Source organism: Lepidochelys kempii, chromosome 5, assembly GCF_965140265.1.
Source record: "Lepidochelys kempii isolate rLepKem1 chromosome 5, rLepKem1.hap2, whole genome shotgun sequence".
Taxonomy (NCBI): domain Eukaryota; kingdom Metazoa; phylum Chordata; order Testudines; family Cheloniidae; genus Lepidochelys; species Lepidochelys kempii.
The window spans coordinates 104468162-104495487 of record NC_133260.1 but is presented as its reverse complement, the minus strand read 5'-3'; the positions used below and the strand labels follow the sequence as shown (position 1 = coordinate 104495487).

The window sequence follows — 27326 nt, the reverse complement described above, 5'->3', positions numbered from 1 at the left end:
CCTCGATCTGCTGGCAATGCCCCTACTTATACATCCCAAAATGCCATTGGCCTTCTTGGCAACAAGGGCACACTGCTGACTCATATCCAGCTTCTCGTCCACTGTCACCCCTAGGTCCTTTTCCGCAGAACTGCTGCCTAGCCATTCGGTCCCTAGTCTGTAGCTGTGCATTGGGTTCTTCCGTCCTAAGTGCAGGACCCTGCACTTATCCTTATTGAACCTCATCAGATTCCTTTTGGCCCAATCTTCCAATTGGTCTAGGTCCTTCTGTATCCTATCCCTCCCCTCCAGCGTATCTACCACTCCTCCCAGTTTAGTATCATCTGCAAATTTGCTGAGAGTGCAATCCACACCATCCTCCAGATCATTTATGAAGATATTGAATAAAACCGGCCCCAGGACCGACCCTTGGGGCACTCCACTTGATACCGGCTGCCAACTAGACATGGAGCCATTGATCACTACCCGTTGAGCCCGACAATCTAGCCAGCTTTCTACCCACCTTATAGTGCATTCATCCAGCCCATACTTCCTTAACTTGGTGACAAGAATACTATGGGAGACCGTGTCAAAAGCTTTGCTAAAGTCAAGAAACAATACATCCACTGCTTTCCCTTCATCCACAGAACCAGTAATCTTGTCTACACAGCAAGGCAAAACATGCCAGAGGTATGTGATCCGAGGAGGACTGCATCAACTTCTCAGGCAGGAAGAGTTTCAGTTTCATATCTCTCACCTTCCGGGTATGCTTGGAAAAGGAATAATGCATAATGTGTTCTTCCACAAGGCAAATGAAACACAAGAGTGCCCATCATTTATAGGCATAGTGGAGTCACACAAGTAACAGCTCTTGTAGATTGGTAACTCAGCCTCTGCTATGATCCTAGAACCCTTATACAGAGGGCTGTCAAAGCTAAATGATACTTAATTGACCTAAACAACTATTTTTAAAAAATATATATGCCAACATGCAAAAGGAAATTTAGTTTATGAACTAAAACTAACTAACTAATCAACTAGTCCTAAAATCTAAAGTGAAAGGCACAGTGTGCAAGAAAAGTGGATATTGCCAAGGGTTGCAATTTCCAGCAATGGGTAGTAAGAAGGACCTATAGGGTTGCTGGGACTACTCCACCCTTTATGTTCTCGGTGGAGGGCATGAGACCATTCAGCGCACCGGTGTGGCCCTAATGAACGCTGCTACCCAAAAATAATCAGATCGCACACACACATATAATCCATGTGCACCAAAAGCAGAATCTATGTGGACAATCACTTGAAGCACTGTAATTGAGAACTATACAGAGAATATAGTTAGCATCAAACTAGATTTTGGCCATGTCCACAAATCATAGATTTCCGCCCATTAAGTTATAGTTCAGCAGAAGATACTGAAGGTAATAACCTTCTATCTCCTAATAAAATGGACAAAAAGAAAGTTATTTGACTGTCTTGGTTAGCACATCCAAAAGGGGAGGATTTTGAAACAGATAGATAATACTTTAAATTTAAGATCAAGGATATTTACATTAAATAGGCATACTATGAAGGACTATTGAAACAGAAATTTCTATATCCAGATTAAAATATGTAACTCTGAGTCACATGAAGAGTCCTGTGTTGAGAAAAATGTTCTAAATGTATTCCAAAGGCTTTACAGCCTTCATTGCTAAACCCTGAAGCAGACTTGTTAGCAAAAATACTCTAGGGTGAAGGAAAGGATGCTTATCTGCCCAAAATTCACCATGAAGTCAACACAGAACTCAGATATCCTCAATTATAGCACTAAGAGAAAATGACAGAGTGGGAAAAAGGCAATCTCATTGCTTACCTCAAAATTCTGTACTACAGACGAAGTAAATTCAGCCTCTGAAGAGCTGTCCTCAAGCACCTTGTATAAGATTCAGTGAAGTAGCTGAATTTGTCTATATAGGAATCTCAAAGAATTTGTTTTCTTCCATTCCACCATTAACCTACGAACCATCTGGCCCTGAACAGTCTACTAGCAGACTGAGAAGTCTGTCTAGAGTGCCAAAGATAACTGTCACCCATTAGGATCTGGAAATTCCCAAAGGACCTGAACAAAAAAAATCCACTGAAAATAGATGCTTCAGCCTTGGTAGTATTGAAGGAAAACATGTTACTAGTCTGATCCAATGGGATCACAGATAACAGATCACGCAATAAGATTAGCCCTGGCAATTCAATCAATCAAAGAACAAAAGAAACATGGCGGGAGGGGCACAAGAGAAGACAACCACATTCTAAATGCATTGATCCTAAAAAGTTTCCATCTGCTAAAAAATTCGAGTAATTCTAGGATCCAGACAGATACAGAGGTAAAACGGAAAGTTAAATTTTTAATCTAATGAAATGTAATGGCCAAAACTGATTTCTTTTTTTTTCCTGCATACTGCATGCTTTCAAAACTGGTCAATATAATCTTACCCCAGAAGAATTTTGGCATGAACTTCTTTGTTAGTCCTTGAGATTTCCCTCAGAGAGGTAATTTCTGCATCAAACCAGAATCCTCTCTCTTCTGGAGTCTCTACATTGTAGTTAACCATCACCATATCACCCACATTGAGTTCACTCCACTTCAAAATGGTTCTTGCTCGTGGTCGAAGATTATTGGCACCCATTTCTACTATACCATTCTCTGGATACCTTGGGGGGGAAAAAAGTTACAAATTAGTACTTCCACTATTATATGAAATAAATCAAAGGGTAAAATTTTAAAAAGTGCCTCAACTGACTTAAGAGCCTGAGCCCCATTTTCAAAAGTGTTTTGGACTCCTAAATTACTTTTGAAAATAGGATTTCTGTTATTTTGACATTTTTGCCTGTTCTCTGACTACGGTCCTGGCTACTTCGGATTTGAAAAACAGTTTTAATCAAAACCACATAAAGAATCATGTTTATGTAAGGTTTTTGCTAGAAAGATGCTAAAAAAATTTCAAATCTGAGTATTAACCTGTCCCAGTCTTCCTCCTACTAGGGTCAATAGCAAAATGCCCAAACATTCCCACAATGAAAAGAAACAAAGATTAGAAATGGGATTTTCAAGATACTGGTCTAACTCTACCCCCATTAAAGTAAATGGGGAAATTCCCCTTGACTTCAATGGCAACACCGTTTTCGAAAATCCAGCCCTACGTGTACAGCATTTACCAACAAAATTATGCAAGATGAAGATAGCATAGGAAAAAAAGTATACATTTGTTCATCAAACAGTAAGTAGACAAATTCCAGAGACAAGCAAATAAACACCACTAATCACAGAAAGAATGTTTCTTGGACTCCCTATCATATAAAATGGCTGATAGTTTTAAAATGTTTCTCCTTTTATTTTAGTGATTAGCACTTTAGTAAATGATAAAATCTAAAAAACTAAACAGTACCATATTTAAGAATTTCTCTCACCAACCATGTAGTAAGGATTGCAATATTGTAAAAAAGGCTTCCTGAAGAATTAAAGATCTATTAAATCACAGAGTTTTTCATTTTTTAATAAAACCCCATTATTTTTTTTAAGTTATTTTAAGGAGACACGTGAATTGCTAGGTTTTTACAAGCAATCAATCTTATTTTCCTCTAAGTGGTGGGGCATATTATTCCAGCACAGACATACACCACACTAGAATTGTACTGTAAATACTTCTAATGAGCTCCATTCCTTTAACTTGGGCAATACCTATTTAGCAGGAGTAATGTAGTGATATCTATTTGAAAGATAGCTACAATAAAATGGCATGAGCATAGAGTGTGCTCAGGCTTTTGGAGGAGCCAACTACTTAGTATAAGAACATACTCTCCTTAAATCCTCTGTATAGATCCATTCTTGCACAGAACTCTGAGCAGAAGAGGAACATGGGGGGGAAGAGAGAAGACCACAGCAGTAAAAACGCATCTGTCAGCAAACCTAAGGTGTTGTGTTATTCCTTGTTGCAAACTCCTCCACTTGGGGAGCTGCCCAGAACTGGAAAATGGATGTTCCTACGTCTGAGTGACAGGACCATTTGGAATGATTGAAAAACAACCTGCTCAGGTAATCTGCCAGGGTATTTTGAACCCCCAGGCCATGGGTCACTTTCAGAAATATACAGACAGGACTGCTTCCCAACACAGCAGTGAGGACCAGGCTTCTCCCTGCTCGTTTACATAAAACACAGCAATTATATTGTCGATCAACATCAATACATCCATTTGCCTGATGTGAGAAAGGAACTCCATGCAAGCTAAACAGATGGCCCACAGCTCCCGGATGTTTGTGCGAAGACTGAGATCTTGGGGTGACCAGAGACCCTATGTTTGCAAGTGTCCCAGATGAGCCCCCAACCCCATGTCGGAGGCATCTGTGACAAAGGCAAGAGTGCTGAGGTGGGGCAAAAGTAACTCCCTTGCATACAGTGACCAGATGTGTCCACCCATCTAGAGAGGGTAAGATGTGACTTGATATGTGCACTAACATGTCTATGTGGTTCTTTCTTGGAGAATATACCTCTGCCACCCAGTCCTGATGGAGTCCCAGGCTCAGTCTGGTGTACTGGACCACATAAGTACACACTGCCATGTGCCCCATCCCCTTAAACAGCTTCTCACCATGGTGAAAGGATAAGCCTTCAAGTCCAGAATAAGGCTTTGAATTGTACAAAATCTTGTCTAAAGCCATAAAGCCCTGGCATCTGTCAAATCCAGGACCATACCAATAAATTCTATTTTCTACATTGGAGACATGACTGACTTGTCTGATTTGATCAGGAGGCCTAGCATGTCAAAGGTGGATCAGATTATGTGAATGCTGACCACCATCAGTGACACAACCTCCAGAGGAATGCTACCACCACCACCACAACCACATCTCTCCACTATTTTTGGAGTTGGAGGCAGGGAAGCTGGGGTCTGCCAGAGGACTCTGGTAGATTGTAAGACAGTCTCAATTAATCAGTAGAGCTATTCGAGCTGCAGATGTCAAAATGTCCACCAGTTTGAGAGATTTTTCCTTGACCTCCTCTGGTTGGATATCTAGGGCCATAGCCATTCTCCTCAACTCCTCCTAATGAGTCTTAAAATTGTCCCGAGGTGAAGAAATAGGTTCATCTGGGAATGAGGAAGAGGGGTGCTACCAGTACTAGGAGCAGGTCCAGTTCCTGTTCCTCTTCTGGCTGATCGTGTGAGAGACCCTGACTCTGCTTGGTACTGATGCTATGGTGGTTGCAGAGACAATGCTCCTGACTCCCAGTAGATGGAGTTGGCTGAGATGGTTGTGGGGATGCTCTTGTTTGGTGGGGGAGCCCATGGATTCCAAAAGGGCCACTGGCACAGCCCAAGTCCCCAACTATGCATAGCCCAACAATCCCTCCCTACTGGTACTGAGGCAGAAATCAGGGTGGCCATTCCTCCTGATGGGACTGGCTAGGTTGGGATACATAGGAATCCACTTCAGTGTGTGATGAGTAAGAACTTTATTGCTGAGACCAAGGTGGTACCGTACACGTTGGTACCAGTAAAGAAGGCAGTCTCTGAAGAAAGGTGAGCCAGAGAGATCATCTATGGCTTTCCCCGAGATGGTCTCGACCTATCTGGCACCCTAATAGCCACATCCGATGGAGCTACTTAGTATGGAGGTGATGACGCAGGAGACACACCTCAGGCGCCAGTGCCAAGAGTCTCTAGAACCCCTGGTGATGGTGACAACCTCAATTCTCTTGCAGCCTCAAACGCCTCAGGAGTAGGCGGTACTGGGAACATACTCGACAGTACTGTGGCAGGAGGAGATGCTTCGGGAGCCAGTCTCAGCAGGCCCACGCTGGGCTCCAGGAATGTGCACTTTTGGGAATGCTTCCTCTTTGAAGACTGCAGTAGTGTGCTACTGACTAATGCTGAGTTGGTCAGTATTTGGACCAAGATAGAGGGCTCAGATGGAGGCTGTAGCAACAACTCCATCAACAGACTTTTTAATTTGATTGCTTTGTCTCCTCCTCTCCCCTACTTACAAATGCCACACTTGTCACTTTTATGAGCCTCCCCAAGCTCTTAAGGCAGCTGTGGTGAGGGTCACTATTAAGCATTGCCATGCCACAAGAGTGACAGCGTTTGAAACGCAGAGACCACAACATATCTGACACCGGGGCTAGTACCCAAACTGGATAGCAGAACCACATAAAACAAAAACCACCACAACCACAAATTATTTTTAAACTAAACTAAACTATACGAGGTACTATTTACACGTAACAAGTAAAGACCTGCAGAAGCAAGGACCAGGAGTTCCAACAATTATCACGGGCGGTAGGAAGGAACTGAGGGGGCACTGGGGGAGCTCTGCCTTTTATGCCTGCATAGTGTGTGCAAGACAGCAGATGGTGTTTGGGCTGCCCCAATGGGTATTGTTAAGGGTAAAAATTCTCCAACAACTGTGCACTAGAGCACACAAACACCTACAGTGGAATGGACATGTGAAATCAATCCACTTTTCATGTGTTCAAGGTAGATTAACTCGTTTGTTGTGTAGGCAAGGGTTGGGATAAAATTAAACAAGACCAGTGATGCGTACTGCAGAAGAATAAGGTTATTTCCATTTGCCACCTCCCAAATTATTATGCAACTTTTTAGCAGTGGATTGCTCTAGTTTTATAAAAGGTGGGTCTATTAAATAGAATCTGCCTCCCAAAGGGCCAAAAAAATTTCAGCTGCATTGAGGTTTACGATCCCAAAGGCCTGCTTCTGAAAATACTATCAGGCATAGGGCTAATTATTGAGAATAATAAATAATAATAATAATTTGTACTTCTATAGTAAAGTCTGACTTCTAATATGAAGAATGGTGGAATTCTACCAACCAGTAAGTTCCCTATCCTATCCCTCAAAAATCTCCTTCCCCAGAAAAACAAAAAACAAAACAGAAGAGGTAGGAAGAGAAAGGATAAAACAAATCATACCCATTTCAGGTTTAGATCAGACCTCAGACAGTATGCCTACTTTTATCGGGCTTTACTTTAAAAAAAAATTCAGCTTATTTATACACCTCTAAACACAAGACTATAAAATCTAGACCTCAATTATTGTGGTAAAATATGCCACTACAGCGTTAGGAAAAGAAAAAAAACGTAGGGCAGTGTAAATGAGCAGATATACAAAGGAACAAAAGAAAATCTTTTGAGAACACCAAAACTATGAAAACATTACAAAATTTTCTCAATTATTTTCACTAAAGAAAGTAGACTAACAGAATCCTAATACTAGAACTATTCATAGACTCAAATGAGGCTAGTAAAAGGTATTTTCTTCTTTATTGCCTTTCTTCTTTTTAAAGCTTCTGTCATATCCTACAGGAGGTAACAGAAGTTGTGTGCTCTTCAGCAGATTTCCTACCTATATAATACGTACTCCTGAGAGCATTCTGCACCAAAAAATTAAAAATTCTGCACACAATATTTTAAATTTTTTCAAATTTTATTTGTCAAATAAATGTGGAGACTCCAGCATGGCATTTGGGTGCACAGGCCACTGGCTGCAGAGAGGTGGGAGATTACTGGGTCTGGATGTGGGGGGCTCAGTACAAGGGGATCCAGGTGCAGGTGGCTTGTTGGGGTGGTCCAGGTGCAGCGGGAGTGGGGCTCGGTTGGTGCAGGAAGCACGGGGGGGAAGAGTTGGCAGAGCTTCCTATAACTGGGGGAGAAATCTGGGGGTGGGTCTGACATAAGCCCAGACGCTATGCACGGAAAGAGGAAGTCCCGTCCTCCCCAGCCCAGCCAGGACTAAGCTGAGCCCAGCAAAGGGTGGTAGTCACCAGCTAGGTCTTCCCCACTCCCACCACCCACTCCACAGCGATTTACACCTCTGCCAGCTGCCTTGGGCACCCAAAACATACTGCTGGAGAGGGTTGCATGATCGGTCTTGTGGCTTCCCTTTACTTCCCAATCAGAAAGTCATTTTTCTGCAGGGAAGCAAAGCAAATTCTGTGCATGCACAGTGGCACAAAATTCCCCCATAAGTAAATAAATTGACAATGGGCTAAATTCTGCTCTTAGAGTACATTCACTCTGCAATTAAACACCTGTGGCTGGCTGTGTCAGCTGACTCAGGCTTATAGGGCTCGAGATACAAGGCTGTTTAATTGCAGTGTGGATGTTTGGTCTTGAGCTCCAGCCTGAGCCATGGGACTACACGAGTAGGGAAGAGTCCCAGAGCCCAGCACCAGCCCAAGTCTGAACTATAATTAAACAGCCTTGTAGACTGAGCCCCCCCACACACACACAAATCAGCTGATATGGGCTGGTCATGGATGTTTAATTTCAGTGTAGACATACCCTTAGTTGTACCACTAAGTTTGGTTTACCGCAGCTGTAGAAAATCTGATATAGTAACCTCAAGCTACAAAAGTTCTTTAGAAATTAAATTCACAAAGGGCTCCAGTATGGGTTTTTTTAAGTTATAAGCTTAAGCATATAATATTTAAAAAGGAGAAAGACAAAAAAGGAATAATAAGGATTAACAGATATTGCACAAAATAAACTTTTTCTTTTTTAGCTGTATCCTTACTGAACCTACTTCTAATTTTAAATCTTAATACTAACATAGCAAAATTCTCATGTGGTCTCACATCTCTATGGAAACCTTTCTTAGCAATCAGTTGCCCATGGAGCTTTGGAGCGGAGCCCAGAGCTGGAGCAGCTCTGGAGCTGCAGGTTTTGCCTGGAGCTGGAGCGGAGCTGGAGCACAGCTCCAAAGCCCTGGTTGCCTATAAAGAAAGTTTCCAGTCTTCCTTGGCCACAGGCGGTATTTGAGCATTCCTAACATGTGATACAGAGAAATGTATTAACCCTATGTCACTATACAAAAATCTTTTCCTGGCACCAAGAAATTCCAGAGTATCCTTTAATCCTTTTCCCATCCACCATCAGAAGCTGATGTAACAGAAGAGAAAAGACTCTAAATTCACATACTGGAACCAAAACAGGACGTCAGGACTTTTTTTTGCAACAACGATATACAAGGTCAGTTCTAAGACTCAAGTTGTTACAACTCCTATTTAATTTTCCCCATATTTGTAATTTAAACAAAACCCAAGCTCATTACAATTTTTTTTTAAAAAAGAGTTTTTAAATACACAATCAGAAATGTGTAACACACCTAACTGAACAACAACATTACAGCATATCTTCAAAAATTAAAGATCTTTGCAACTTCTAAATTAAGGGTATATTCTACAGTATCTTACCACAGACCTAACTAAAGTTTTTCTTATTCATTTCCTTTTTAAAAATAAATGTTAAATGTACTATTACTTCACATTAACACTACCAAAATGGAAAGGAATTTTGGTTCTTGGTCTGTCTGCCATTATGTGAATTTGGACTTACAAATATCTTTTTCACCAACCACAGGCAGAGACATCACCCCCCACAAACCCAACCCTTTGGATCTGTTCCTCTTTACCAGTTCAGCCATTTACCATTATGGTAATCTAAAACAGGGTTTCCCAACTTGTGGGTTGGGACCCAAAACTGGGTCAACAGAATGTTTCAAAGGGTTACGTGGCAGCTCCTGTGGGTCCTATCCCACAGGGCTGGCTGGGCTCGCTTCCCTGCTCCAGGCACTGCAACCTCCGGTGTCCCAGAGCCACTTAGGGTTTGGCCCAGCTGTCATGACAACAGGAGTCCAGGTAAGCCAAATTTGAGTGAGTGGCACTGTACTCCCTGAGCCAGGTCAAAACTCCACTCAGATAAATTTGATCCAGTCAGGGGGGCAGGGCCAAACCTGACTGGCACCACACCCCCGGGGTTGCAATGCCCAAAGCAGAGAGCCAAGTCCAGCCAGTCCCACAGCACAGGAGCTGCAACTGTGGGGTGAATGCCAGGCAGCAACCAACTCCCCTCCCCTCCCCTCCCAGTAGGTAGGACCCAGCCAAAAACACCCTAGGGGCTGTACCCCCAAACTGTTTACTGGGTCACGACAGGCTATAAACATTTACAAATGGATCCTGAGCCCAAAAAGGTTTAGAATCACTGATCGAAAAGACATAGCTGACTCTTCCTTCTCTTTAGAGGCTTCTACAAAGTCATGCTTCCCTCACCCCTCAATAAATTGGGCAAGAAAGAGGAGCAAAAGAAAAAAAATTCATTCATTCAAACAGGAGGATTTGGTAAAAAATCTAATTCATTTTTCTCTAAATAATGCAGAATGTGGGCTCCTAGGGCTCGTCTATCCCACTTTGAAAGGGAGCAAATCAAAGTGCACTATGGAACATTTACTGAGTGGTGGCAGCAGGGTGTCCCCCCAACACACACACAGTTCACAGGAGGCTAGTGCAGGGTAGATTTATACCACAACTTGCCATGATCTAAATGTTCGTATAGACAAAGCCCTTACTGATTGAACCCAGAAAAATGCTACTAACAGGAGAGTTCAAGCTGTACCATTGTATACAGGTACTGGAGTTCATAAGTAAGGCTGCGAGTCTGTCATGGAGGTCATGGAAATCACAGATTCCGTGACTTCCCGTTACTTCTGCAGCAGCGGCAGTTTGGGTGTGTAGGAAGGGGTTCAGGACTAGGGGCAGGAGGTTGGAGTGGGCAGAGGGGCACTTACCTTGGGGTGGGGGGCTCCCTGGCTCCCACTGGCAAGGCCCTGCAGCTCCTAGGCAGAGGGGCAAAAGGACTCGGAGCTGCCCGCCCTGGCAGCTCCCATTGGCTTCGGGTCCCAGCCAATCAGAGCTGTGCAGCTGGTGGTTGTGGCGGGAGCAGCACACGAAGCCCCTCAGCTCCGCCTCTGCCGCCTCGGAGCTGCAGGGACATGCGGTGCCGGGTAGGGAGCCCCTGCGAGTCCTGCCAACCCTCCCCCTATCCAGCACCAACGGGGTCCCAAGCCATCTCCCCCCACATCCCAAGGTCTGCAGAGAAGGCATATTGTCATTCTCCCGGACATGATGTCTGGCTCATGACTCCCCCGCCCTTTTCTGACCGCCAAGATGACTAGTGCCAAGTAAAGACAATCATCACTCATACGGACCTAGAGGTCTGTGGTTCCTAAATAGACATCTGAAGAAGTCTCATCAACCATGGATCCTTCTGGAGATTTCACTCACCAAAGCAATCTTACTAACAGATCTTTGCACAATTTGAGACATACTGCCTGGAACCTGAGTGGTCTCACCTCCTTTATAAGGATTATTCCCAGAATCTAGATTTCTTATTAAAACCAGAAACACACCAATTAAGTAAGTTTACAGAGGATTTGGGGAACAGTCCCACTGTTATGTGGGAAAGAAGGTACATTTCCTACATCTCTTCACTAAAGAGATCTAGGAGAAATTTCAAGATTACTTTGGTTTGGTTCCAAGTCCAATTTATCAGAAAGTGCAAGTCTCAGCTCTGGAAACTTTGAGGTCTCACTAATCAAATTCCAACATACTGCTTCAGCTGTACATTTCCAGATTTCATAAGTTTCTCAAAGACATCTACCCCACCCATTATTCAGGAACCTCAACTTTGTATTGCCAATCCCCGCTAATCCTCTCTCTGAGCCAATGGGAGAAGCATCCGTGTCAAGATGGTTTTCCTCTTAGCAGTCTCTTCAGCTAGAAGAGTGGGCAAACTTGGGACACTAATCAAAAAGCCCTTATCTACCATTTTCCTTGACAGGATAGTCTTTATGCCACTTCCTCCATTTGTTCCTAAGGGGAATATGGCTTTTCACTTGGATCAATACTTTTCCTTATACTCTGTCCCACAACCTAAAGAAACAGTTGCACGATTGATATCTGATCAAGGTAGTATAATTTAGGGCTGTCAATTAAAATTAATTTGATTAATCATGAGATTAAAAAATAATCACAATTAACTGCCGTTTTAATTACTGTTAAAAAATAGAATACCATGTCTTTAAAATATTTTTGGATGTTTTTCCTGCATTTTCAAATATATTGATTTCAATTACAACACAGTGTACACTGCTCACTTTATATTGTTTTTATTACAAATATTTGCACTGTAAAAAAGATAAAACAAACAGTATTTTTCAAGTCAACTTGTCCAAGTGCTAGAGTGCATCTTTCTTGTGAAACTGCAATTTACAAATGTAGATTTTTTTTTTAAAACTGCACTCAAAAATAAAATAAAAACTTTAGAGCCTACAAGTCCACTCAGTCCTACTTCTTGGTCAGCCAAATGCTGACACAAACATGTTTGTTTACATTTATGTGATATAATGCTGCCTGCTTCTTATTTACGGTGTCACCTGAGAGTGAAAACGGGCATTCACACGGTACTGTTGTAGCCAAAGTTGCAAGATATTTATGTATCAGATATGCTAAACTCTCATAAGTCTGTTCATGCTTCAGCCACCATTCCACAGGACTTGCTTCCATGTGGATGACACGCATTAAAAAAAAAGTGTTCATTAAATCTGTGACTGAACCCTTTGGCGGGGGAATTGTATGTCTCCTGCTCTGTGGTTTTACCTGCATTCTGCCATAAATTTCATGTTATAGCAGTCTCGGATGATGACCCAGCATATGTTTCTCAATTTAAGAACGCTTTCACTGCAGACTTGACAAAACGCAAAAAAGGTATTAATGTGAGATTTCTATGATAGCTACAGCACTTGACCCAAGGTTTAAGAACCTGAAGGTACCTTCCAAAATCTGAAGAGGGACGAGGTGTGGAACATGTTGTCAGAAGTCTTAAGAGCAACACTGCGATGCAGAAACTACTGAACCTGAACCACCAAAAAAGAAAATGAAAATTTGTTGGTGGCATCTGACTCAGATGATGAAAATGAACATGCGTCAGTCCCCACTGCTGTGGATCATTATAGAGCAGAATCAGTCATCAGCATGTAAGCACATCCTCTGGAATGGTGATCAAAGCCCACAAATGTTTAGCATATCTGGCAATAAATACCATGAAACACTGGCTACAACAGTACCATGTGAATGTCTGTTCTCACTTTCAAGTAACACTGTAAATAAGAAGCAAGCAGCAGAATCTCCCATAAATGTAAACAAACTTATGTGTCTTAGCATTTGGCTGACCAAGAAGGAGAACTGAGTGGACTTGTAGGCTCTAAAGTTTTTGTTTTATTTTTGAGTGCAGTTTAAAAAAAAAAATCTGCAATTGTAAATTGCAACGTAAGAAGAAAGATTACACAATAGCACTTGTATGAGGCAACTTGAAAAATACTATTCCTTTTGCTTATCTTTTTTTAGAGTTTAAATATTCACAATAAAAATATGAAGTAAGGATTGTACACTTTGTATTGTGTTGTAACAAATCAATATTTGAAAATGTAAAAAAAATCCAAAAATATTTATTTATATTATAATACATTTAAATTGGTATTCTATTATTGTTTAACCGCGTGATTAATCGTGAATAACTCAAAACAAATTAACAGTGCCTCGGACAACAGGGTCCTGGTCCCTGACTAGAGCTGCTAGACACTACAAACACACAAATAATGAAAATGCTCATTTTATATAGGGGACAGAGTACACAGCTAATATTTTCCACCCAGAAAATATTTTGTCTACTGAAGACCCCCAGGGGCAGACAGGGCTCATCTGGCCAGGTGCAATGGCTACTTCAAAGGTACAGCAGGACCATACAATAAAAACTGCCTTGCAGCTAACATGGTCTTAAGCCAACTTCCTTTACTTGGCTCACACAAGATAGTATTTTTGGCCTCATCTGGCACACTTTTTGAATAAAGGGCCTTCTAGTTTCAATTCTGTGTTCTGCAATAAATCCTTTAAAAAAGAAAAAAAGTGGATTGGTAGATAAAATTTTGTTTTGGTTCTCATGTCTATTCTCCTCCCCCTCCCCAATTTTCTTGCAGGATTTTTATTACTGCTTGCTATTTCCCATCAGTACTAGACTAATGGAACAGTGGGTACCCACATAGGAGAAAGGTAAAATTAGTTTCCTTACCTGTAGTGTTCCCACTGTTCCATTAGAACCCACCCTGTGCTTATATATTTGTTGTTCTAAGCCTCAATGACTTGAAAGAGCACAGGAATAAACATTTCTGGTTTGATAGGAGGACATCTAGAGAGTGAGTAAGAGAAAGTGTTTTTAGTGAAGCACTTCAATTGTTAATCTTTTTATAAAATTATATATATAATGGTCCCCGCTGAGAGAAATGTGGGAGCTGACAATCAATTGGGATGGGGGGAAGATAAGAGGGATCTTGAGTCTACCTCAAAAGTATGAAAAGGCGGCTGAGAGACCAGGAGTAGAGGTCTAACAGAACAGCTGATGCCCACTTGGAGAAAGTTATTGGCAAGATAAAACTAATTTTCAATGGTGTCTAACGGTGAGACTTTCACGTGCCTCAAAAGACTATCCGCTGTGAGATGAATATGACTGTGCTAACTCCATTTATATTTTAAGGCAAGTTCAATTAGTGTGAAGATATACCCTCTGATACAACACTGTCAGACTGTGTAATTTTTTCCTACAAATTTCATTTGTTTGACTGTTCTACTTAAAAGGATGGAGGCTGATATAACAATTCTTGGAAAAATACTGAGTGCTGCTTTTTATTTCTTCTATAGGGATTTACTCTTGGATAGTGGTGGCATTTGCACAATATTTCAAATTTGTCTTTAATAAAGGTCTTTGAGAGAGGGACATTTTTGTTATGTGTTTGTACAGTCCACCTAGCACAACAGGAACCTAGTCCGTACCTGGGCTAATAGGTGCTACCACAATGCAAATAAATAATAAAGATACATGTGGACACAATCTGTGGTTTGTCTAGATTCAGAAGAAGCTGTCATTTAAAGATGAACAGAAATCTTACTAAACTCTCTAATTACTTAAAATGCTCTGTGTTTTTCCACACAGAAGAATAAGACCACATCATTTGATTAAAGTTGGACCTTGGTGGATTTGCACCACTCATTGCTAGCTAGCTGTTTTGTCTGCCAGGGGATAACTTTATATCTGAAGCTCTCACTACTAACTGAAAAATGCAGAGATCTTGCTCTCCACACAGCCTCAGAATAACTGTTTTCTCAGAAGCTCACACTTAAATATTTAGCAAGTTCATTCCAGTGAAAGTAGGTAATCATGACTTCAAGGCAATTTCAGACAGTTAAAAAAAAGAAAACAATGCAGTTATGATGGTCACTAGCTAAGAATACAAACCTGCTGCAGATCATATTAAAGGAAGCCAAAAAAGTTGATTGTCTCGGCCTGCTAGAAATGCCCAGCTAAACCTTAAGGTACAGACAATAGAGTAACAGAATTGAAACTGTTTGTTGTATGTCTGCGCAAGTGACATCATGCATCCTATATCTTCTAAGTCCAGGGTTGCTTCACCTATCCAGTAATTCTCTGACTTATACAAATTGACAACAGCTGAGTGGATTAAACAATTTCCTTCCATTGGTCACAAAAGCCATTTCCACAATTTTTTTATGCTTTTTCTTGTGCCACCATGTCTCCTTTTAACAACTCTGTTCTACCTTAAAAAGTCAGTCAGTCTTAAAACTGGATCTTTAAAATCACAGAATGATTCACTTCTGTCACACTATAGTGATATTTTAATTATATCAAGGGCTTTTAAGGTACTTTGCAGGATTTTCTTGTAACTTTTTAATTTTACTGATATTTTATTATTATATTGAGGGGGGAAAATTGTATTTTACATATAAGGACACATGACTTGTTTGTATAGATGCATATATAAAAAAACTAACTAACAGATGGTGCACAAAGATCAAACTTGTATGATCCTCAAGCATGAGCACATTAAAAAACCCAGCTATCAGGAGTAGTTAAAAGAAGTTATGTTCAGGTCCCCAACAAATAGCAAATCAATTTTTACTTCTCCTATTAATAATTGTTTTATTGTATTATATTGGAAAAATAAACTTAAAATTTAACAGACAGTGCTGATTTAAAGTTTCTTTTGAAACTCTGATAAAGAACATATTATAATTAATTCACCCTCAGCAAGATATACCTCATTTATACTCCTGTACAAGGGTACATGCATCATCCTCTACTATGAAGACTCGAAACACAAAAGCACCATGTATTTTAGTCTCAGCAATGTAACGGAATATTCAACATTATTCCTTTAGTTACTAAAAGTCTGTTTAAATGGAAGGATGCTTTTATTTTCTTGGTCCCAATTCTGTAAGCTGATGCACCAGTGAGGACTTCTGTGTTGTGAAATCCCATTAAACTCTATGGGACTCTGACACAGGAGTCTGCACTGGCACATTCATTGCAGGTTTGAATCTTTATTTCTTCACCCAATATTCTCATTCCACACTGAGATTATGGAATTGCTTTCAATCCCTCAATTGGGGGATTGGCTATAAAGATTTACATGAAAGGCAGACTGGTAACTGTGTGTATCAATATTACCCTTGAGTCAGATTCATCCAATTCAAGCACCAGATTTTGCTCCCATGAGAGTTTTGTCTCTCCATTTGGACGTCAATGGGAGTAATATAAACTTTAAAAAGTTATGCTTTACTTATACTCATATCTTATGCAGCAAAACAGATACAGCAAATCTGATTTTTAATGTCACTTCTTTGTTAAGGGGAGGGTTTTAAGTTTCATAAAGGTGAGCCATAAAAGTTAAATATTTCATAGGAATTCAGGAGTAAAAAAAATTCTTGTCACACCCCGATTAGTCATTACATCCAAAAGAAATGTATTATGGCTTCTTAATACCGCTTTTTGGTTGTAATTTTGAACTTGCTCTCTCTAGGATCCAAGTTTCTTCAACAATATTCTTGGTTTACACAAACCAAATAAATTCACATTGTGTCCTCATAACAATATCAGGAGCACTTACTCATCATACTTGATATGATAAATAGCATCTTCAGTGTCCATACAGTCTGAATAAGATGTTGAAGGTGCACTGTCCAAATTATTTGTATTCTCTCTAGAATGATCTTGGCTTAAGTTTCCGTTAGTCCTTCTGTAAGTATTGCCACTTTTTGCTTGAGCTTTACCATTTTTATGTCCTTTTGTTGCTCGGGTTACATTTTCTATGTGAGCTTCAAACCAGGCTCCAATGCTGACATCACGGGCATCCACCAATTCATTTATCTAAAAATAAAAGTTTAACAAGGAGTTAATGTTTATTTCCTAAAAATCAGGTTAAATGGGGAAAGAGAACAACTGGCTAAATAACTTGGTCATTCTGAGCTAACCTGTGCTCTCAGTTTGTGTAACAAAACAATATTCATGCACCCACTAAATTTAAAAATATATATCCTAAAAACACAAAATATAAATGTAGGGTATTTTGTGCTTTTAGGATATATATTTTTTTCAATTTTAATATTTGACTCAGCTGTAATAATACTTAACATGAATATCATTTATAAGTAAACAAAAACTACTGTTAGGTTTCTATAAGATAAATTAGAATAGTAATCTATCCTTCTCCTCCTCCACAATATTGTTCCCAATCATCAAGATTTATGCCTTTAGGAGCTGCCTTCCCAAGGGCAGGAACTCAGAATATTAGCTCACAACCTACAGAGTTTTTTGACTTCAACGGTTCCTCAATATTGGAATAGTTATTTTTCCCCAGATGTTTCCTTTAATCCTGCACTGCCCCCGATTCCTCCAGCCAAGAGCAGAAGAAAAGGCTCTCCAAACCTACCAAAGCTATTACCACAGCTAACCAAGACTGAAATTTCCATTCATCTTACACCTCTAACGGCTGGTCTACACTACCGCTTAAGTCCATGTAACGTATGTCACTTGGGGTGTGAAAAAAAGACACCCCCCCCCTAAGTTACATCAACCTAAGCACTGTCCACACCAGCACTATGTCAGCAGGAAACACTCTCCCACCGACATTATTTCACCTCCACCAGAGGCCAACCGGGGAGCACTCTGTCGGCACAGTGTGTTTACAGCAACACAACTGTATCAATGCAGCTATGCCAGTGTAGCACTGTAGGGTAGACTTGCCCTCAGAAACACAACTCTGGTCACAACAACATTCCTAGCTTCTGTCAACTTGAACCTGGAAATGAAGTACAATTGCTCAGAAATTGCACCACCACCAGGCAACTAGGCTATTCCATAATACATTTCACTTAAAGTAGATAGTTTGCCTAAGTTTTTCTGTTGACTAAAAGTGTTACTTTGACAGTGCAATGTTTTCTCTATGATTAAAGTTACAAGACGACTTATGCAGAAAACATCAGTTACTTAGGGTTAGGTTTTTTTTTTTTTTTTAAACTTGATTTCTGAACAAATAAGTACAGATATTTGAAACATGAACCTGGATTCAAAACAGTATCTACAAAAATCTATCACTCTTAATACTGTAACACCTCCATCCACTCTGTACTCTGAGCATAGAAATATTGTAGCAGTCTGACAGAATGGAGCTGTACCAAAAGAAGAAATGACAAAAAGGAGAAATATATACTACCAAATTAAAAGTACATTCTAATATTGCTCAGACCAGGCTCAAGTTATTTAAAACAAACTTCTAAGATGTGGCTTTTTGTTCCTGCTGGGCCCACATCAACTATTAATACTTTAACAGAGGCTTTCCAGGGCTTCATTTAGTTTTAGTTATCTTGCCAAAAAACATTTTAAAAAGAAACTACACTTACACCCCTTTCTTCTTCTGTAATAATACATTCCTTATATAAAAGATTTCCCTCCCCTTTCCAAAAAAAAAAAAAATTTAAAAAAAAATCTCGAAGTGGATATTATCCCCATTTTACAAGTAGGGACACTGAAGCTAACAAGCAATGACAGAAACAGCCCTTAACTACCCACTCAACAATACTGCCTCAAAGAGTAATCTTTCTGAACCTATGCAAACAACATGTTTATATAAGAAAGGTGCAAAAAAAAATTTAGTAGTGGTAGTAATTACCACTATTATTTCAGATGTGAGAGTATTTAAGTACTTTGCAATCACAAACGAAGGTATAGATCCTACCGTAAAGAGCATAACAGATGAAGAATGGAGGATAAAGACACAAAATACAAAAGACCATGGTGAGAACAGGTATCTATCATAGTAGTTACATGGTTTTGGAGTTCAAATAAATAAGTTAATAGATCACTAACCCCCTTTCTCTTCTCTCACTCCCAACCATCTTCTACGATTTAACCCTCTCATCTTTCTATAATGTAAATTCCCAGGTTCCACTCTCCTCCAACATTCAATAGTTCTTACATGCAATAAATAAAAGATAAGTAGATGGCTTAGGTCCTGATTTTAAAAACACATGGAGAGATAGCTATGGAGGCGACATTTCTACATCACTCTGAGTCTGCATTATAGTGCACTTCCCCACTTTCATCTTCCTGACAACCAAGCTGTGAGGGAATGACAGTACCACAGATTACCCGATTGCAGCTACTCCTGGAATTCTCTGAGAGGATTCCATGGAAGTTGTAATATAGTTCCAGATTGTAGAAATTTTCCAGGTTAAAAAAAAAAAATCAGCAAAAAGATAAGGAAGACAGTGAGAGTCCCAAACACATTCCTCTGTCTCAGAGTAGCCCTCACCAATGTTCCCGCTAATTTTTTACGTCCATGTGTGGAATGAATTTTGTTATGTGCACCAATATGGAGGTGATGTGTGGCAGGGGTGGGGCCAAGGGGTTTGGGAGGGGACTCAGGGCTAAGGCAGAGAGTTGGGGTGTGGGCTCTGGGGTGGGGCTAGGGATGAGGGAGTTGGGGGAGTAGGAGGGGGCTCAGGGCCAGGGCAGAGGTTTAGGGTAGGGGTTCTGGCTGGGAGTACAGGCTCTAGGGTGCAAGCTGCCCAGCCCTCCCAGTCTCTCCCTGACACAGCAGCCCAGGGCAGCAGCGTCTCTCCCCTCTGGGGCCAGGGAAGCTCCAGGGCCGGGGAAGCAGCGCCTCTCCCTGCCTGTGCAGTCCTTGATAGCTTGCTGTGTGCCTGCACAGCTTAGAGGGAACTCCTTGCCCTACACCTGCACAACCTCCACTGGGTTTGGAGGAGAGGGAGATGGAAGGCAAGGGTGACTCAGCCCACCTTCTGTGTGGAAGGGAGAATCCCAGCCTTAGCTCACCTCTTGTGGAAACTTCAGAAAAGGTAACTACTTACAAAAGATTTTTAAAAGGTATAATGGCTTTGTGGGACAGCTACGGAAGGGCATTCCATGCACAAAATGTATTGAAGAAAGCAGGGAGACAATTGTAGGATAAGCAGACAAACACAGATTGGCACCACAGAGGATGGGAAGTGATCTGACAAGACAAGAGGAAATAAATAAGAAGGGACAGAGTTGTATAGGCCCCTGAAAGCAATCACAAAAAGCATGCACTTGATGCAATGAAGTAAGCCAGTGCAGGGATCCAAAGAAGGAGTGAGATGGTTAGATTCACATGCAAAGCAGCTGCATTTTGTATGGATTGAAGGAAGTTACATAGCTATTAGGATGGCCTGTGAGGAGGTGGTGGTGCTGGTTACAGTAATCAAGAGGTGTGATGAAGACCCAAAGAAAGGTTTTAGATATGTAGCCAGAAAGAAAAAGTTGGATCATAGAAATGCAAGTTGCACAGGCAAAAAGTGGTAAGATTTGGACGCTATTTCAATTTCTCTGGTGAGGAAGAATAGAGTCAATTTGTGTAATAGCACAAAATCTTCCTTTTCTGATCTGTGCTGAACATATATTTTATGTAGAATCTAAATTCAGGGATCTACATTGTGATAGGTTCGGCCACAGAGATCCCCTTGGGACTGTCACCTGACATGCTGAAACCACCTCTGAGCCCGTTTTCCCTGTCAGCTTGGGGCTTCAGAACCCTGTCTTGTTGAGCCAGACACGCAAGCCTACTGCAACACAGACCCCAGGGTTTGAACCACATCTCCAAAGCTGCAGGCTTTAACTGAAAACCACTCAGTAGGTAGTCCTGTCTCCAGCACCCAGACACTCAGTTCCCAGTGGGATCCAAACCCCCCAATAAATCCATTTTACCCTGTATAAGCTTTATACAGAGTAAATTCATGAACTGTCCGCCCTCTACTACACTGATGGAGAGATATGCACAGCTGTTTGCTCCCCCAGGTATCAATCACTTACTCTGGGTTCAATAATGAACAACAGTGATTTTATTAAGTATAAAAAGTAGGATTTAAGTGGCTTCAAGTAATAACAGACAGAACAAAGTAAGTTACCAAGTTAAAAAACAAAAACACACAAGTCTAAGCCTAATACATTTAAGAAACTGAATACAGGTAAATCTCACCCTTAGAGATATTCCAATAAGCTTCTTTCACAGACCAGACTCCTTCCTAGTCTGGGCCCAATCCTTTCCCCTGGTACAGTCCTTGTTCCAGCTCAGGTGGTAACTAGGGGATTTCTCATAACTAGCCCCCCCCACCCCCTTGTTCTGTTCCACCCACGTATATATCTTTTGCATAAGACGGGAATCCTTTGTCTCTCTAGGTTCCCAACCCTCCTTCTAAATGGAGAAAGTACCAAGTTTAAAATAGATTCCAGTATCAGGTGACATGGTCACATTTCCTGTGAGACCTCATTCTTTATTACCCACAGGCTGGCCCCCCAATGTCCACAAGAAGGTTTGCAGGTAAATAAACCATCTACAGCCAATTGTCCTAGTCAGTGGGTGCCATCAAGATTTTAACCCACCACTAATGGCCCACACTTTGCATAATTACAATAGGACTTCAGAGTTAACTTTATATTTCTAGTTTTAGGTACAAGAATGATACATTCATACAAATAGTATGAACACCCTCAGTAGATTATAAGCTTTGCAATGATACCTTACAAGAGACCTTTTCATAAAGCATATTCCAGCTACATTATATTTACACTCCTAAGCATAAAGAAAAGGAGTACTTGTGGCACCTTAGAAACTAACAAATTTATTTGAGCATAAGTTTTTGTGAGCTACAGCTCACCGATGAAGTGAGCTGTAGCTCACGAAAGCTTATGCTCAAATTTGTTAGTCTCTAAGGTGCCACAAGTACTCCTTTTCTTTATGCAGATACAGACTAACACAGCTGCTACTCTGAACTCTGAAGCATATTTCCATAAACATATGGAGTGCAACGTCACATACATAATTTACCAGTTAAAGGTATTTGATCAATTTTTCATGTACAGATTACCTTTGTTTGAGGGATGACATCCACTTGAGACAATTAAAAATAGCATCAGTGAAATTCAAGTAATTTCGAGTCCATTATGTGTCTCTTCTTAAGGGTATTAAAATTCATAAATATTTAAGATTTCCTAAATGTTACGAAGTTACAGGTACACAAATAAGAGGAGCAGCTGCTAGAAATTAAGACCACCAGAAAAAGAAAATATATCATATAAAACTAATAGAAATAAAATTACCCCAATTTTAAAAATTTGGATAAGAAAAAGGGTGAGAACAGGAAGAGGTGTGAGTAAGATCCCCACACCTCTTAAGGACAGTGGTGAAACTGACTTCATTAGTTATGTAAATAGGCCTACGTTTGCCCCTTTCTCTAATCTGCAATGCTATGACCTACTTCACTCCATTGTGTCACCTCTGCTCTACAACACTCAGGTGAGCAATTTTATTATTTCCGTTGCACTCTGAAGATTGATAATAAGTGGAGTGTAAGAAACGAACCATTAGCAATGCCTCTACACTCCAGCTGCAGTGGTATGCAGTTCAGTATCAGCAAGTTTCCATGGTAACTGAATATTAAATGAGACGTGAAAAGGCCTCTAGTTTTTTCAGACAAATGTAACCACCACTGCAAGCTCACTGAGTAGCTATGAATACAGAGCAAAAAATCATGAAAGAAAATGTTCTGCCATGACTTCAAAAGTCAAAGAAAGGTACATGCATTTATCAGGTAACATATATAATCAGCAAGAGGGAACAGAACATATTATCCAACAAATTCCACTGTATTTCTTACCACATCTGAACCTGATATTAGAAGGATTTAACAGCTGCAGGGAAGAGAAGCAAATTCCTGCATCACTCAAATTGTTAATATGTGAAGAGCCATGGCAATAAAGCAATTTAAGAAATATGCACAAGTAAAATACTTGTTTAAGAGACCTGAAAAAGCACAATAAGCAGTGTACAGGGTCAAATTTTGCAAAGATGGTGCAAGGAATAGAAAGTTGCATGATGTGATCTAGCCTGTACTAACAAAGTACTTCATGCCCCAGACAGGATACTGCCCTTGTCCAGAATTACACTAGAGGAGGCTGGTGGAAGGGCGACTTCAATTTACAACAGAACTCTATGAGGTTCTAGCCAGAGCATGCATCTTAAACCTATAGAATCACCACATAACAGCTGTTCTGGCTACCTCCCATTTTTTTGGGCCTATTCTGCTTACTTTAGTTGCTATGCTGACCTCTTGTGTCCACTCTCCTCCTTTGCCACTTGCTAATGCAAATGTGGCCCTTTAAAAAAAATAAAATAAAAACAAAAAAACAACCATGATCCTTAATCACAGTGGACCATTTACACTGGCATACCCCATGCGGACAACGTTAGCGTTAACGTTAACAATTTAGTCTACAGTAATCAGGAACTAACAAAATCATTGGTTTTAATTTGAAGAAATAAACCAAAAACTGAAGGAGATTTCAATAGCAGAGCCAAGTTTGCAATAAATAATACATCTGTAGTCTTGCCAGAATTCAATTTTTATAATAATTGTGATGGATAATATCAATGTTTATTTTTAAGCATTATTCTTCTATTTGTATCAATTTACATTTTCATAGTTGTGAGAAATTATGGGGAGGGGGAAAATCTGATAATTATTTAACAGGAGAAATTGAAAAAAAAATTAAAGCTTTATAATACAAATTATCAACATCACATGTCAAAATATGCAAAGTAAATAGCATTAAATCACGATAATAAGCTCTCAAGCAGCATCTTTCTTACTGTGCCTATCTGTATATTAATATTAATGGCAGGGGTTTTCGTATGTATATAGTAAAATTGACATTTACTGATACCTAATCCTTCCAAGCCTATATATGAAAAAAGCAATGAAGTGTGTAACACAGCACTGGAATATTCAGGTAAATACTGATTAGAGAATCCCGTATTTCAGAATAGAAAATCATGGCAATTCAAGCTGTGGGCATACAGTTGTACCAAGAATAAAGGAGCTTTTAGGATTGCCAATATTGTAAACATATAAAAATACAAAAGTTTACTGAATGTTCTAAAATAATTAAGTAGAATTTATTTGATTTTAAAAATTGAGACAAGATAATTTGACAGCAATAAAGATTCAAGACCAGTAGAAATGTTTTCCAAATTATCAGGAAATGCCAAAAGAAAGACACTCTAGAACTCTTTGTCCTGGATCTAAAGAGTCTTTGAACTCCAAAAGGAACAGGTCACCCAACAGTACTAGCATGCATGAGGAATGCAGATGGCATGCCCAAAGTACCTCTTAGAGCGGGGGTGGGCAAACTACAGCCTGGGGACCACATCAGGCCCTTCAGACTTTTTAATCCAGACCTTGAGGTCCTGCTGGGGAGCAGGGTCCGGGACTCATCCCGCTCCAGCACTCCTGGTGGGAAGCAGGGTCTGGGGCTTGCCCCACCATGTGCGTACTGTGTCTCCACATGGCTTCAGGAAGCAGTAGCATATCCCCGCTCTGGCTCCTGCACCCCCCACCCCAACCACCTGCCCCAGCCCGGAGCCTCCTCCCACACCCTGAACTCATTATTTCTGGCCCCACCCCAGAGCCTGCTTCCCCAGCCAGAGCCCTCATCCCCTCCCACACCCCAACACCCAATTTAGTGAGCATTCATGGCCCGCCATACAATTTCCATACCCAGATTTGGCTCTTGGGCCAAAAAGTTTGCCCACCCCGTCTTAGAGTTAAAGAGACCTTGCCACACAGGTCAGGAAGGACCACCTTTGAAGTTCCATGCCACATGTGCTCTCACAACTAAATGAATAGTGGGTACAAAGCCAAAGTGGCAAAATTGAGAACCTCTTATCACCCTGTTAAAAGGGACCTGATGCTACAGGAAGAGGATTGCAACAAAATGTAAAAAGGACTCGCCAAAACTGAGAAATTGATAACAACCCAATCTGCTGGAGCATTGTTGAGAGCTACTCACCAGCAAAAATGCAAACTGACGGAAGCATGACTGTTATAAATCTTGAGGTAGGGATCCAATATAGTAGGTTGGAGAAGGGATATAGAATTGCATAACTAATCAGACACTGGTCAGTACCAGATGTCTCATAAGATACAAATCCACTATAATGGACAATTATGCAAGCATTATTATGGAGAAGTTTCCTTCAAACTTGTTCTTCCAAGTTAAGGTCTCAGCGTTAAATGTTTATAGCACTTACAAAATTTTACCGTCTTATTATTCTCAAAGCATGTATAAATATTTTTGAATTTTACTGTGATAGGGTGCATATTCCACACAGATGATGAAAGAGTTAATGTGGGCCTGAAAGACCAACTATATTACCTAGCTGCACTTGGAGGGACAGCCAGACTTAATTGGAGATGATGCCCAGCTGGAAAGGGGTTGGGTGGTGATTATACTGACAAGATTAGAGCAGAACGAAGTCTGTAGTTACTTGCAGAATTTGAGAGTAGGGAGACCAAGGAGGATGGTGTGGATTGCACTCTCAGCAAATTTGCGGATGATACTAAACTGGGAGGAGTGGTAGATACGCTGGAGGGGAGGGATAGGATACAGAAAGACCTAGACAAATTGGAGGATTGGGCCAAAAGGAATCTGATGAGGTTCAATAAGGATAAGTGCAGGGTCCTGCACTTAGGACGGAAGAACCCAATGCACAGCTACAGACTAGGGACCGAATGGCTAGGCAGCAGTTCTGCGGAAAAGGACCTAGGGGTGACAGTGGACGAGAAGCTGGATATGAGTCAGCGGTGTGCCCTTGTTGCCAAGAAGGCCAATGGCATTTTGGGATGTATAAATAGGGGCATAGCGAGCAGATCGAGGGACGTGATCGTCCCCCTCTATTCGACATTGGTGAGGCCTCATCTGGAGTACTGTGTCCAGTTTTGGGCCCCACACTTCAAGAAGGATGTGGATAAATTGGAGAGAGTCCAGCGAAGGGCAACAAAAATGATTAGGGGACTGGAACACATGAGTTATGAGGAGAGGCTGAGGGAGCTGGGATTGTTTAGCCTGCAGAAGAGAAGAATGAGGGGGGATTTGATAGCTGCTTTCAACTACCTGAAAGGGGGTTCCAAAGAGGATGGCTCTAGACTGTTCTCAATGGTAGCAGATGACAGAACGAGGAGTAATGGTCTCAAGTTGCAGTGGGGGAGGTTTAGATTGGATATTAGGAAAAACTTTTTCACTAAGAGGGTGGTGAAACACTGGAATGCGTTACCTAGGGAGGTGGTAGAATCTCCTTCCTTCGAGGTTTTTAAGGTCAGGCTTGACAAAGCCCTGGCTAGGATGATTTAACTGGGAATTGGTCCTGCTTTGAGCAGGGGGTTGGACTAGATGACCTTCTGGGGTCCCTTCCAACCCTGATATTCTATGATTCTATGATTCAAGCTCTGGGATCCTCACATGAGCAGGGGAAGCTGGCAGTCACCAGAGTGAAGCCAGCTCTCATGGGAAGCCCTGATAAAAGAACAGCAACTCCCAGGGAGGGAGCCTTATGAGTCATTTATTTGAGACTAACGTAAGATCACCCCATAGGTAAGCAGAAGTGGGATTTTGTTCATACTTCAATGCTCGGATTTTATTAGGTGATTCCAGGGGAGGGCCCTCAGTCCTAGCCCTGAAGCAAGTGTGCACCTAGAGAGGCTTTGGGAGAGAAGGCCTGAGAAAACCTAGATAGGAAGAAGTCCAGGTAAACAGCAGCAAAGAGTTGGACTGAGCAGACTGTGGATCTTGATTATAGGAACCCAGTATGGAGGGAAGGCCTGGGTTCCCCTACCAGCCACCCGAGAAAATGGCATGAAGCCTCTGAAAAAGGGACCAACAGAGAGCCCTGAGAAAAGGGTGCAACTGAAGACTTTTTGGTGACGGTGTCTGGACTGTTTATTTGTATGGACTACATAATTACCTGGCTCAAGGGCCAAGCAATGGAAAGAGATCACCAGACCAACAATCAACTGAGGGATGCAAGATGAGGAGAGAGTTGCTACACCATACTTGGCCACAAGGAGGTGCTCTAGCACTCAGTGAACTCTTTCATACTTACTAAGCTCTCTGTCTAGCTAACAGTTTCATACAGTGAGATCACCAGTCAGTGTGATGGACAGTAAAATATTTCCCCTACTCATTTTCAGTGCTGCCTTTTAAATTTTGTTGGGTGTCTCACTCTTGTATTATAAGAAAGAA

The 27326-nt window shown here is 41.0% G+C and overlaps 1 protein-coding gene across 5 annotated transcripts in view; it reads right to left on the bottom strand.

The window, feature by feature from the left end:
• Positions 1-27326, bottom strand: part of UHRF2 (ubiquitin like with PHD and ring finger domains 2) — a 171938-nt gene that overhangs the window by 106479 nt on the left and 38133 nt on the right. For all 5 annotated transcript variants that reach the window (XR_012159104.1, XM_073345307.1, XM_073345304.1 and 2 more), the window contains exons 3-4: positions 16822-17081; positions 2449-2667 (exon numbers count right to left, since the gene is read on the bottom strand). Coding sequence is in view for 4 of the 5 variants with exons in the window: in XM_073345307.1 (XP_073201408.1) it covers positions 2449-2667; positions 16822-17081 (479 nt within the window). In the remaining variant the exon portion in view is untranslated. The remainder of the gene's footprint in view (positions 1-2448; positions 2668-16821; positions 17082-27326) is intronic.